Genomic DNA, 12,968 nt, shown 5'->3' with positions numbered 1-12,968 from the left:
TTATACTGCAATACTCGAATATAAGGAATTTCAATCTACCTATGGGGGATGAGGGAGAGTGAGAGCTGTTAAAAAAGGCTGTTTGCACATCGGGCTGTGATGTGTATCTGGGAGGCATATAGAGATTCATGAAAAGTTGGTAAGTATGGCCCGGATTCACAGACAGCAGGCGCACATTACGCCGCTGCAGCGTATCCCCCTGTGCGCTACGCCGACGCAGCGCAGAGAGGCAACATGGAATTCAGGAAGCCAGTGCTCCCCATGCTGCGTCGGCGTGGCGTAGGTTTCGAAGGCGCAGGCCGGCGTAGGTGGAAGTGGGCTTGCCCTATGCAAACCCATGCAAATGAGGCATGACCCCATGCAAATGATGGTCCGAGTGCCCGACAAGTACGTTTAACGAACTGCGCATGCGTCATGCCGTGGACGCCTCCCCCTGCTCATGCTCACAACCACGTCGGAACTACTACCTAAGATACGCCGGATCACTGCCTACGCCATGAACGTATCCTATGCCCAGCCAGACTCACGTCCAACCTAAACTACGTAAAATACGCCGGCTTGTATTCCTTGGTGCAAGACCTTTGCATGTCTGCTGCTGAGTTACACCTCCTTTATGGGGCTTAACTTCACGCCGGACGTACAACTTACGCGCACCAGTCGTAGACTGCGTCGGGCGCTCGTACGTTCGTGAATCGCCGTATTTTCCTCATTTGCATATTTGAATGGCTGATCAATGGGAGCGCCACCATGCGTCCAGCCTAAATATGCACCCACGCTACGCCGGCGTAGGCAAGTTACGTCGGCGGGATGAAGCCTATTTTTAGGCGTATCTTAGTTTGTGGGTCCGGCGCAGAGATACGATGGCGCATATTTGCACTTACGCAGCGTATCTTGAGATACGTCAGCGCAAGTGCTTTGTGAATCCGGGCCTATGTCTCTATTTGATGTCTTTTGTTGGTAAAGAAAAATGTATTGATGTTTGTTTAAAAAAACATTTTTTTTTACTCTGCCTTTGTGAGAGAGACGTTTTGAATAAATCTTGACTCCTCAGACATCTAAGCTGTGTATTTGGGGAGGGTCATATAAGCTCTTTTAATTTTTAATGGAGTTTTTGATAACTATGTTATCTTTTTTTTATTTCTAAGAAAGGCCTTAAGGGTATCCCACGCTATGTGGGTCTGAGTGCAAACTCTGTTAACCTGCAAGAATTCAGAAATTAGCCTTGGTTTAGGACTATTCGCTGGGAGGAGAGTTAATCAGGTAGGTATTCATATTTTTCTTCACAAGGAGACCAGTTTAAAAAAAAAAAAAAAAAATAAACATTTATTGACAGAGATGCTTAACAGCTAATGTCATATATGTCATGTTTTACTTATTTGTATAAATTCTTTATTTTACAAATAAACATTTAAAAAAAAAAAAAATCCATGACACTTGCAGTTTACAGAAGATGGTGGGCTTTCTTGCAGTGTCCCCTGCAATCTAAGTGTCATGGATAAATGCTTATTTATTTTTGTTGGCAGCCTGTATAAACTGGGTAATTAATGACATAAGCGAAAGAAGGAGGTTTGAGTCCCTCTTCTGACTACACCAGCTAATGAGTAATTTATTAGTTGTTTAAACAGCTATCTCCTGCTATTTAGCCTTGTTTCCCAACATAGCAGCTTTTTGATCCTGTTAAAACAGCCTTGCTGCTTGGAGCTTACTGCTTGTTGGCTCCAAGTGGCAAATATCAAATATTCATATGCAACATTTCATACATACTTGATCAAACAAAAAGTGTATAGTACTAAACAATAATTATGAAATCAATACACATTATATATTTAAGGCAACCGGTAAACATTAAAAGTGCCCATAATCTTTTTTTTAATAGTTCTCTAGATTTAGTTAACTGTGTTATTGTAAAACATACCTTCTTTCTATGAGATGGCACAATGAAAAATGTTTCTATGTTATGCTTTTTCAAGAAACTGTTTCTTTCATGACCATAACCTGGTTCAACTTCATAATCTCCATTTAGGCACTCTAGGGTAGTCTTTGTTATGTGAACCTTCCTAGAAAAACAATTAGACAACAAGGCATGTCAAATAACTAGCTCTATATCTAATGCAAATTCATTAATTGTTCTGTACTGAACTACTTCTAAAACGACTGAAATGCTCACCATACACATTAAAATCTCATCATTCAATCATTGTGAATATACTTTAGATGCACCAAAACTATGCAATGTGAGGACCTACCAAAACTATCCACTCAATTTGTATTCAATAAGGCAGGTTATTGCACTACATAGTTATTGGTAGATTAACTCTGCGCAGTCAGACTGTAATGTACAGTATCTCACAAACGTGAGTACACCCCTCACATTTTTGTAAATATTTTATTATATATTTTCTGTTCAAACCTTTTATTAAAGAAAGTCACAGAGTACAGCAACAAATAGTCTTGGATGGAACTGCAATGTCGGCGGGACCGCACGGATCCACGGAAGGTCATAGTATCAGACAAGGATGTCTTCCTGAGAATTACGGTTCGAGCAGATTAGTGTCAAAACCTGAGGGGAGAACCTTGATGGCTCTTCCTCACTCGCGTCTGACAGGGGGGGGGGTTTCCGTTGATTGTTTATCAGCACAGCCCCCCCTCGGATGCCCACACTGGACCACCAGGGAAGCCCACACTGGACCACCAGGGAAGGGGGCAGAAAAAAAAAGAGAAAGATGCCAATCAGTGCCCACAAATGGGCACTGACTGGCAACATGGGCACTGGGATAAACAAGTGATGCCCAGCAATGCCCTCAGTGCCACCCCTCAGTGTCCATCAGTGCCACCCCTCAGTGTCCATCAGTACCACCCCTCAGTGCCCATCCATGCCCAGTGCCCACCCATCAGTGCCGCCTATGAGTGCCCATCAGTTCCGCCTATGAGTGCCCATCAGTGCCGCCTATGAGTGCCCAACAGTGCAGCATACCAGGGCCGCCTATCAGTGCCCATCAGTGGCGCCTATCAGTGTCCATCAGTGCCGCCTATCAGTGCCGCCTCACCGGTGCACATCAGTGCCACCTCATCGGTGCCCATCAGTGCCACCTCATCGGTGCCCATAATCAAAGAAGAAAACTTACTTATTTACAAAAAAAATAACAGAAAAAAATTAAAATGTAATTTTATTTCAAAAATCTTGGTCTTTTTTTAGTTGTTGCGCATAAAATAAAAAATGCAGAGGTGATTAAATACCACTAAAAGAAGGCTCTATTTGTGGGAATAAAATGATAAAAAAAATTGTTTGGGTACAGTGTAGCATGACCGCGCAATTGTCATTCAAAGTGCGACAGCGCTGAAAGCTGAAAATTGGCTTGGGCAGGAAGGTGCGTAAGTGCCCGGTATGAAAGTGGTTAAGGGAGCCAGAGATGGGTCAGGAAGAAGAGTATCGTGGAGTAATGTGGAAGCAATTTGAAATATTGTCGCCCAAAACTGTTGTGCAATAGGGCAAGACCACCAGATGTGGGCATGTGTACCCCTCTCCCCACAGCCTCGGAAACATACAGATGGGTAGGATGGCAGAAATTTTGAAATCCTTGCGAGGACAAGGTACCACCGAATAAGAAACTTATAGTTAGCCTCCAGAGTCACTACATTTTGCGTAGAAGAATTTGTGCTGGCCCATATGTTTGCCCAGTTGTCTACATCCAGCATTATTTGCAGGTCTTTGGACCACTGTACAGCATAAAGGGGAAGATCGGCCGGAGGGGAAGTGAGGTGGTTGTAGATACGTGAAATAATACCTGGGGCATGTGGATCTGAGTTGCAGTTACTTTCATAGAAAGATAAACCATCCAGAGAGGAACAAGCACCCATCACTGTACGGACAAAATGGGCTATTTGGAGGTAGCGGAAGCATTCATTAGGGGGCAACATAGCCTGTGCTTGGAGAACTGGAAAAGTTTTGAGGGTGGTGTTAGTAACGAATTCGCAGATTCGATGTAACCCAGCCTGAGACCAAAGCCGAAAGGAACTTGGTTCGGTAAAGGCAGGGTAAAAAAGTGGGTGGCCTATAAAGGAAAGTAACGGGGTATGGGGAGAAACTAATTTAAAAGGGCCGCGCAGACTATCCCACAACTTCAGCGAATGGCGCGTGACCGGATTAATTATAGGGCCTCGGGCTGAAGGGGGCAACCACAATAAATTAGATACTATTATGGGGGAAAGATCCATTGCTTCCAGGCTGACCCATATTGGGATTTCAGTGGATGCGTGAAGTAAGGTGATTTGGGCCAGCTGAGCAGCGTGGTAGTAATGAGCAAAATTAGGGAGCCCCAGGCTAAGTTTATTGTGAAGGAGAATGGATCTAGGCATATGTATTTAAAGACCCGAGTCTGGATGATTCAATGAAAATAGGAGGGGACAGCGATCGGGACTCTATAAAGACTCTATAAAGATACAAAAGTTTGGGAAGTAGAGACATTTTAATGGCTGCAACTCGTCCCAGCCAAGAAACACATAATGGTCTCCAGGTATCCAGTAGAGAGGATAAATGCGACAGCATATAGAGTTAATTGGTTCTGTAAGAGATGCCGGATCACTGGTTAGTTTTATGCCTAAATATGGTAACGATGTTGTGGACCAGATAAAGGGAAAGTAATTTTGTAGATGGACAAATTCTTGGTGTGGGAGAGACACATTGAGAGCCCTGTAATATCAAAGCCTGTAATATTTGCAAATTTCTCCAAGACCTGGATAAGGTTCGAAAGAGTTGTGTGGGGGGAAGTTATGAACAGGAGTGCATCATCTGCGAACAGGCAGATTTTATGAGAGGTAGATGCAATTTCCAATCCTTTGATATCTGGGCTTGCCTTAATCAGGGCTGCTAGGGGCTCAATCGCTAAAGCAAAGATTAAGGGGGATAGGGGGCATCCCTGTCTAGTCCCCCTTTCTATCTGGAATCTGTCTGAATGGAACCCAGAATATTTGACATAAGCCTGCGGCTGGTTATATAGGGAACTCACCCATTGCAAAAAATGTGGACCAAAACCCCGATTGAGTATAAAATTAAGGTAGGGCCAGGAAACCGTATCAAACGCTTTCCTGATGTCTAGAGACAGTAGGTGCATTGGAATCTTATGGGTTCTGGCTATATGTTGGAGTAGGACAACCCGTTGAATGTTATCGCTGGCTTGTCGTTGTGGTATAAAACCCACCTGGTCCTTATTTACTAACCCCCAATGATGGGATTAAGGCGTAGTGCCATAATTTTGGCCAGGAGCTTGATGTCCATGGGCCTAAAATTGGACCAGAGGGAGTTATCCGTGTCGGGCTTAGGTATCATGGCTATTTTAGCTGTCAACGTGTCTCGACCAAAGGAGTGAAGTTGGAGTAAAAAAAAAAAAGATTTGGAAAGAAGTGGGGCTAAAATAACAGCAAATTTCTTGAAGTAAGTGCCGGAGAGCCCATCAGGACCTGGTCGCTTATGAGATTTAAGAGTTTTGATAGCTAAAATTACCTCTTCAGTCGTGATGGGCTTCTCCAGGGACTCACGATTAAAGTCAGTTAATGTGGGTAAGGGAATATCCCGAAACAACGCTTTGGCATTGGAGGGGGAAAAAGAGGATTTAGCTTTATATAGTTCTTCCAGCCTCTTACGAAATTCAGACAAAACTTTAACAGGATTACTAGTGTAGGTGTTTTTGTCTATCCGAAGCCTGATGGGAACGTGGTTCCGTTCCGGACAACGAAGGCGCATTGCCAGAGAAGTATCCGGTTTGTTGGCCTTTGTGCAAATGGTATGGTTAGATCTGCGGATGGCCTTATCAGCTGATTCGGCCAACAGCAAGTCCAACTCTGCTTTTGACTTCTCCAAAGCTATTCTATAAGGTTCAGTAGGAGAGGACTGAAATTGAAGTAAACATTGGTGGAAATCTTGTTCTAGTTTAGCTAACTGAAGTTTTTTGTCACGTATTAAGTGGGTGGATACCGAGATGCACGTACCCCTGAATACCGGTTTATGTGCCTCCCAGAGAAGGACAGGAGAGATATCAGGGGTGGAGTTGTGTTGTAAGTAATCCGTAAGGGCAACTTGGATGTCAAGACAATATGACTGATTAGTGAGGTGGGCTTCATTTATGCACCAAGTACGATCTCTAGATTGTGGGATCAAGGAAGAGATAGTGGTAAGTACTGCACAGTGGTCCGACCAGGAAATAGGTTGGATAATAGAGTTAAGCAATATTGGGGATGATGCAGCCGAGACAAAAATATGATCGATCCTGGAAAAGGATTTGTGAGGGTATGAATAGAATGTATAATTTTTCTTAGTCGGGTTGCATTCTCGCTAGGTATCGAGCAGAGAGGCTTGTTGGAGTAGTTTCCAAAAATGTATGGAAGGAGGGTACTGGTCAGGGGCATACAGGGATTTGTCCAGATGTGGTTGTATCACTAAGTTAGAGTCGCCACATAAAATCAGTGTACCTTTACAATGGGTGCGCAAAACTTGGAATAAGTGCGAGACGAAAGGGTTCGGGTTGTTGTTCGGGGCATAGTAGGAGACAAGGGTAGTTTCCACATCCTGAAGTAAGCCCACAAATATGATATAGCGACCTTCAGGGTCCCTAATTTCAGATGCCACCGAAAAGGGAAGGGTATGATGCAGGGCAATTAAAACACCTCACTGTTTCGTGGAGGCCGAAGCAGTGAACACCTGGGGATATCGGGGACCGAAATATTTTGGGGTCGCACGGGCTGAAAAGTGGGTTTCCTGAAGGGCCACTAAACCAGCTTTTAGGGATGCAAATGTTTGAAAGGCCTTGACCCTCTTATTAGGGAAATTGAGACCTTTAACATTTAATAAAGGTATGTTCAAACAGGCCATCTGGGAATAAATGGGAGAATATTAGAGGGTGCCTCCAGGGCCATGCGATCCAACCGATCAGAAGTAGAGAAAAGAAGAGAGAAGAAAAGGACAAAAAATGAAATAAGAACAAAGAGGGAAAAAAAATATTGTAGGGCAAACTAATGGTCGCCCAACCAAATAGTGCACCGACTCACCAGCCAGGTCGGGGGTGGGTGCATCGTAGAAGGGGGGAACAATGACAGCTCCCCGCCGCAAATGGGATATAACAAACTTAGTCATAAATATACAGTCTGAGGAGAACTTTCAGCTTAGACAAAAAATAAACTCACAATAAGCAGAACCATCACTATCGTGTCAGCATATCACAAATTGAGAGAGATATCTGGGGATGGGGATTGACAAAAGAGTAACATAAAAACATAAAATGGTAAGGTAGGAGGGAAAAAAGGGATGAGGGGAAGTAGGGGAAAGGAGGGGGGAAAACAAAGTGGAGGAACTGCAGGGATAGAGGAGGGAAAGGGAGGGTAGGGAAGGGAGGGTTGGAAGGGAAAGGGAGGGTAAACGAGGAAGGAGAAAAAAAAAGTAACCTTTCAAAATATCATGGTCCGTGGCAGGTAAATACCCCCACGGAGCATGATAACCTTAGTACAAAATTCGTGACTATCCAAAGAAGCCTCAAACATGTGCAAAACTTCCATTATTCAGAAAGTTACGTGAGAAAAATTAACAAAAAAAGATAAAAAAAAATGAAAAATCAAACTGTATGTACAAGCAGCATCATGTAAGGGAAAAATAAAAATAAAATAAAAATAAAATTTAATCTGAACCTGAGCAACCCCAAGGGTAGTGAGGGACTGTATATGCCTCCCCCTAACCATGGGGGGTAACCTAATTTGGGCAGTCCCTGTGTGCCTTGATTGAAGAGTCATCTGCGGATGATAAGTAAACTGTCGTAAACTTCAGTCAAGAGTCCTAATTCGGCAGAATAGAGGACGGGCCTGGTTGAGACCTCTTTGGGGTGGCAGCGTATGGATGAGCAGTGGTGAGAGCTAGAGTGAGAGGCAATGTAGTCTCTGAAAGTTGAGCCGGGATGGCCAGGTGGAGGGATTCCAGGAGGCGTTGGAGAGATTCAGGTGATGTGCAGGAGTGTTGCTGCCCCTGATAGGAAAACTGCAGGGCAAAGGGAAAGCGCCACGTGTATTTGAGCTGGTGTTGCATAAGGATTTGCAGTTGGGGTTTCATCGCATGTCGTTTTACGATTGTAAGGGGGGGCAGGTCAGAGAAGAGCTGATAGGTGTGACCCTGGAACAGGAGAGTGTCCTTGTTGCGAGCAGCAGCGAGCAATTGCTCCTTTGTGCAGAAGAAGTGCAATTTAATAATGATGTCCCGTGGGGGGCCGTCTTGCTGACGGCGGTTGAGGGCCCTATGTATCCAATCAAATTCGATCGGTATGGAGGGGGATAGTTCTTGGAATAGGGCCGTGGAAAAAGATTGCAGGTCATCAACGGTTTCAGGTATACCGCGTATGCGCAGATTGGATCTGCGAGAGCGGTTCTCTGCGTCTTCCAGGCGTGAGAGAAGTGTTGCATTCTCATCACGGAGAGCTGCAACACTGCCTGCTCTTGAAGAGTGAGCTCAATATCATCCACTCTAGTCTCCAGGTCTGCTGTACGCTGGCCTAGCTCCCTGATCTCTCGTGACAGCCTGTTGGTTATTTGATCAGAGGTGGCTTTTTGCAGCATGGATTCCATATATTTAAAAAAGTCACTCTGGGACATACCTAAAGGCAATAAGGCAGGGGAACTGCTGGTATGGAAGTCAGCGCCGTCATCCTCTTCCCTGTCAGCGTGACCAGGCCAGTCCAGGGAGGTGGCGTGCTGTTTAGCCAAGGCCTTCGCCGCCATTTTAGAGGAGGCGCGGGCCAGGGCTTCCTTGATGGGCTTAGGCTTAGTCTTGCCGCGGAGGCCCGGTCAGGACCATCCCGGGAGAGTCAGTGCCTGTTTCGGAGGCGATTGCCAGAAGAAACGGGGTTGCAGGGTGGCTCAGAGATATCATAAGGTCCCGATATAGCGGCGAGGAGTGCGGAGCTCTAATGGATCGCGTCCTCCATATCGAGCCTCGCGCATGCGCCCCTTTATTATATCTTTTCATGTTGCATAACAAACCCATTTTTCTTTTTCCATTTGGTAAATCGAATACATCTATTTGCTAAAGAAGCAGTCACCAGAATAATTCTAGGGCTGTGAATGAACAGAAACTGTTGCTTTATTCTGTACAGATGGTAAATAGGGGAAAACATGTTTGCTGCCCACACCTGGTTCCACAAGGAATTGCAATATCTTATGCCCACTATTATTATGCAAATCTATTCGTTCCATAAGTTAATGTCCATCATCATTGTTCATTGCATTTGTCTTACTGAAAAAAATATGTATAAATGAAAAAGAAACAAATACAAAAACATACCCAGGCAATCCTCCAGCTTCCATTACATTGGCCAGTGTAACATCATTGGACCACACATCATACTGCCATTTGCGAAGCCCCAGGACACCACAAAGAACACGGCCAGTATGCAGTCCAACCCTCATGTTGAGATCTACTTCAGTTGCCTCTGCAACAGATCTAAAAACAAGGATATTACATTTTAGTTATATTCTACACAGTATAAACTAAAACATAACAAATATAAATTCAAAAGACAGTATATAAACTTAGCCACTGTAGTTTTGTTTGTTTTTGTTTTAGTTTTGTAGTTTTAGGACTTGTTGTGTGAAAACCTGAACATATATTATAAACAGACCAAGGACAATATATCAAACAAAGCATAAAAGCTAAATTTCTAAATTGCAGAAAAACATGCCCCAGACATTCCTGCTATGTAGGTGTGCTTGCAATACTGCCAGCTGTGTTTCTTGCAGCTCTGCAGGAACATCCATATAGCAGTGATTTTGTTAGGTCTGACTGCAGATACAGAGAGGCACAGAGCACAGGGAAACTCTCCTAGGCTCCTTCTTAGCTCTGATATGTCTTATCAGACAAATGCTACAGAAAGCTTAGGAGGACTTAAAGTGATTGTAAAGTCTCATAAAAAAAAAAAATAACAAACATGCTATACTTACCTGCTCTGTGCAGTGGATTTGCAGAGGACAGCCTGGATCCTCCTCCTCTCAGGTTTCTGTGTTCCTGGCCCCTCCCTCCTGTTGAGTGCCCCCACAGCAGCTTGCTGTGGGGGCACCTGAGCCAAGCTGAAGCTCCATGTGTCCATTCAGACATGGATCTGCGGTTCGACCCCCCCTCGCTCCTGATTAGTTTACTGACTTTGATTGACAGCAGCGGGAGCCAATGATGCTGCTGCTGTGTCTCAGCCAATCAGAACGGAGAGTTCTGGATGGCCGAAGGACTCGTGGACGTCGCTGGTCAAAGATGAGGCTCAGGTAAGTATTAGGGGGGCTGAGGGGGACTGCTGCACAAAGAAGGCTTTTTATCTTAATGCATAGAATGCATTAGGATAAAAAACCTTCTACCTTTACATCCCCTTTAAGGACACAAGGCCGTTCATTACATATGTCTAACACAATGCACAATATATACTGGAAATGCAGTGGTCAGGCATATGTAACATAAAGAACAGTTACAACAAAAAGGAATTCTGCGCTCATAAAGGTTTACCACTCTAATTCCACATAATGTTTGTGAGGAATAACATTCAGTAGATCTTAGTTTGTTCGGAAGAACCAGTTCTTTATGTAGAAAAGATAAACAAATGTATACAGCACAACGCAAAAAAATGTTCCCAGTGCCTGCATGAAAACACACACAATCTTTCAGGGCTTCAAGGGTTAAAATTTTGCAATTTTGTTTCCAGCTGCATTCATAGAAAACAACCGTGCTGATTGTAATTGGAGTACATTACCCAGGACGTCACTATGGCGTTTGATGTCACTTCCTAGTTACTATCTGGCATCTGGGCTCCTGTACACTTTTCCTGTATGTGTCCAAACGTGCTCCAGCCTCAGTGTTTGCAGCTGCTAGGAGCGCAGCACAGAGATGACAGCCATGGAGAGACAATCTTCCTGTTGGAACGTGCTGACAAGCAGGCAGAGAAAAGTTCAGCCGAATGTTAGGCGCCCTCCAGTGGACAAAGTGCAAATTGCATTGAGGAAAAAAAAATTGTAAATGGCGATTATAAATGAAAATCTTTTCTTGATATTACTGACTTAGGTCTTCCAAAATAAAAGAGGGGTTTTGAAACAGTCCCAGACTACGCGTTTCGCCCTATCCAGGGCTTTGTCACAGTCCTGTGGACTGTGACAAAGCCCTGGATAGGGCGAAACGCGTAGTCTGGGACATTTTTTTGCGTTGTGCTGTATACATTTGTTTATCTTTTCTACATAAAGAACTGGTTCTTCCGAACAAACTAAGATCTACTGAATGTTATTCCTCACAAACATTATGTGGAATTAGAGTGGTAAACCTTTATGAGCGCAGAATTCCTTTTTGTTGTAACTGTATTTTGGTGGTGCTTCTAGGTACCTGGATTTCTGCAGCACGGATCGTTTACAGCCCATACGAGGGTCTTAAATATTATATTGGACTATAGTGTTAACCCATAGAGCGCCAGTGAATCTTTTTTGTATCAATGTAACATAAAGAACAGTATGCAGAATATAGTTGTCAGGAGTTCTGTATGAAACCTTGACCACCATATTCGGTATGCTACATACTTATGGCTGCTGAATTCCACAGCAAGTATTGTACATGGCATAGTCCTAACCACTGTACTCCGTACACTGCACTGTATGTTACCTACTACTGGCCCCTGTACTCTGCATTTTACATACTCCTTCTCCCTGCATTTTGTATAATACATACTTCTGGCATCTGCACTCTGTAGGTTACATTCTTCGGCCCCTGAAGCCCATATATTAGATATTTCTGACCCCTACACTTTTTACTTGACATATTACTAAATCCTGCTCTCCTTTCATTACTCCTAGCCCCTAAACTATTAACATTGCATACTCTTGACTTCTGCACACTGTGCATTACATCCCCCTGACCACTTTGGTCTGCAGGTTACATAGTTCTGGCCTCGACAGTCTGTACCTTACATACACCTGGCCCCTGCTCTCTGTGCATTACACATTTTGAGCCCTGAACTGTGTGCATACAGCTGATGCCCGCACTCGGTATGTTACATTTATCTGGCCCCTGCGCTCTTTATAGTACATATTTGTCCAGCCCTAGACTCTGTATGTTACAAACACCTAACCCCTGTATGTTACTTACCTGTATGTCCAGTCCCTTTACTTTTTTATATTACATAATTATGACCACTGTACCAGTATGTTTCACGCATCTGATCCCTTCACTCTGTAGACTTCTAAACACTGAACTGTGATTTCTTGGGCTATTTATAGATTATATAGGCTTATATTGTTTACATTTTTGACTCAGCATTTTTCAATATAGTATACCTACCTTAAATATAACAAAGGATTTAGGACCAGGGGCTTAGCTTCCCCACTTATACTCTTAGCACTAGCACATCACAGCTAAAGAAAATTGGCTTTTCACTATAAACTATACAGAATAACAAAAGCTTCCACAAGTAAAATATAATGCCATGTACACATGACCGTTTTTCGGGATGTAAAAATGTTTTTTTAATGGTCTAGAAAAAAACGACCCGATCGTTAAACCGGCCTTGCCTACATACGATCGTGAAAAAAAAATGCTCTAGCAAACGCGGTGACGTACAATACGTACAACGACACTATAAAGGGGAAGTTCCATTCGGATGGCGCCACCCTTGGGGCTGCTTTTGCTGATTTTGTGTTAGTAAAAGACGATTCGCGCTTTTCAGTCTGTTACAGCGTGATGAATGTGCTTACTCCATTACGAATGCTAGTCTTACCAGAACGAGTGCTCCCGTCTCATAACTTGCTTCTGAGCATGCGTGTTTTTTTCACGTCTTTAACCACTTGAGACCCGTAGGACATCCTGGGACGTCTTCGACTTTGTGCGGTGATATCTGAATGATGCATTTTACATACTCCTTCTCCCAGGCATCATTCAGATATCGCCGTCTTCAGCCGGCGATTCTGTGCACCAGAAG

General features: G+C 43.8%; 1 protein-coding gene across 1 annotated transcript in view; it reads right to left on the bottom strand.

Moving 5' to 3' along the window:
- Positions 1–12,968, bottom strand: part of ADCY1 (adenylate cyclase 1) — a 536,332-nt gene that overhangs the window by 160,371 nt on the left and 362,993 nt on the right. Inside the window, exons 6-7 of the mRNA XM_040353333.1 lie at positions 9,314–9,472; positions 1,916–2,057 (exon numbers count right to left, since the gene is read on the bottom strand). Of these exons, the coding sequence (XP_040209267.1) occupies positions 1,916–2,057; positions 9,314–9,472 (301 nt within the window). The remainder of the gene's footprint in view (positions 1–1,915; positions 2,058–9,313; positions 9,473–12,968) is intronic.

Source organism: Rana temporaria, chromosome 5, assembly GCF_905171775.1.
Source record: "Rana temporaria chromosome 5, aRanTem1.1, whole genome shotgun sequence".
Taxonomy (NCBI): domain Eukaryota; kingdom Metazoa; phylum Chordata; class Amphibia; order Anura; family Ranidae; genus Rana; species Rana temporaria.
Note: the sequence above shows the minus strand (reverse complement) of the source record. Positions and strands in the feature narration are given on the sequence as shown.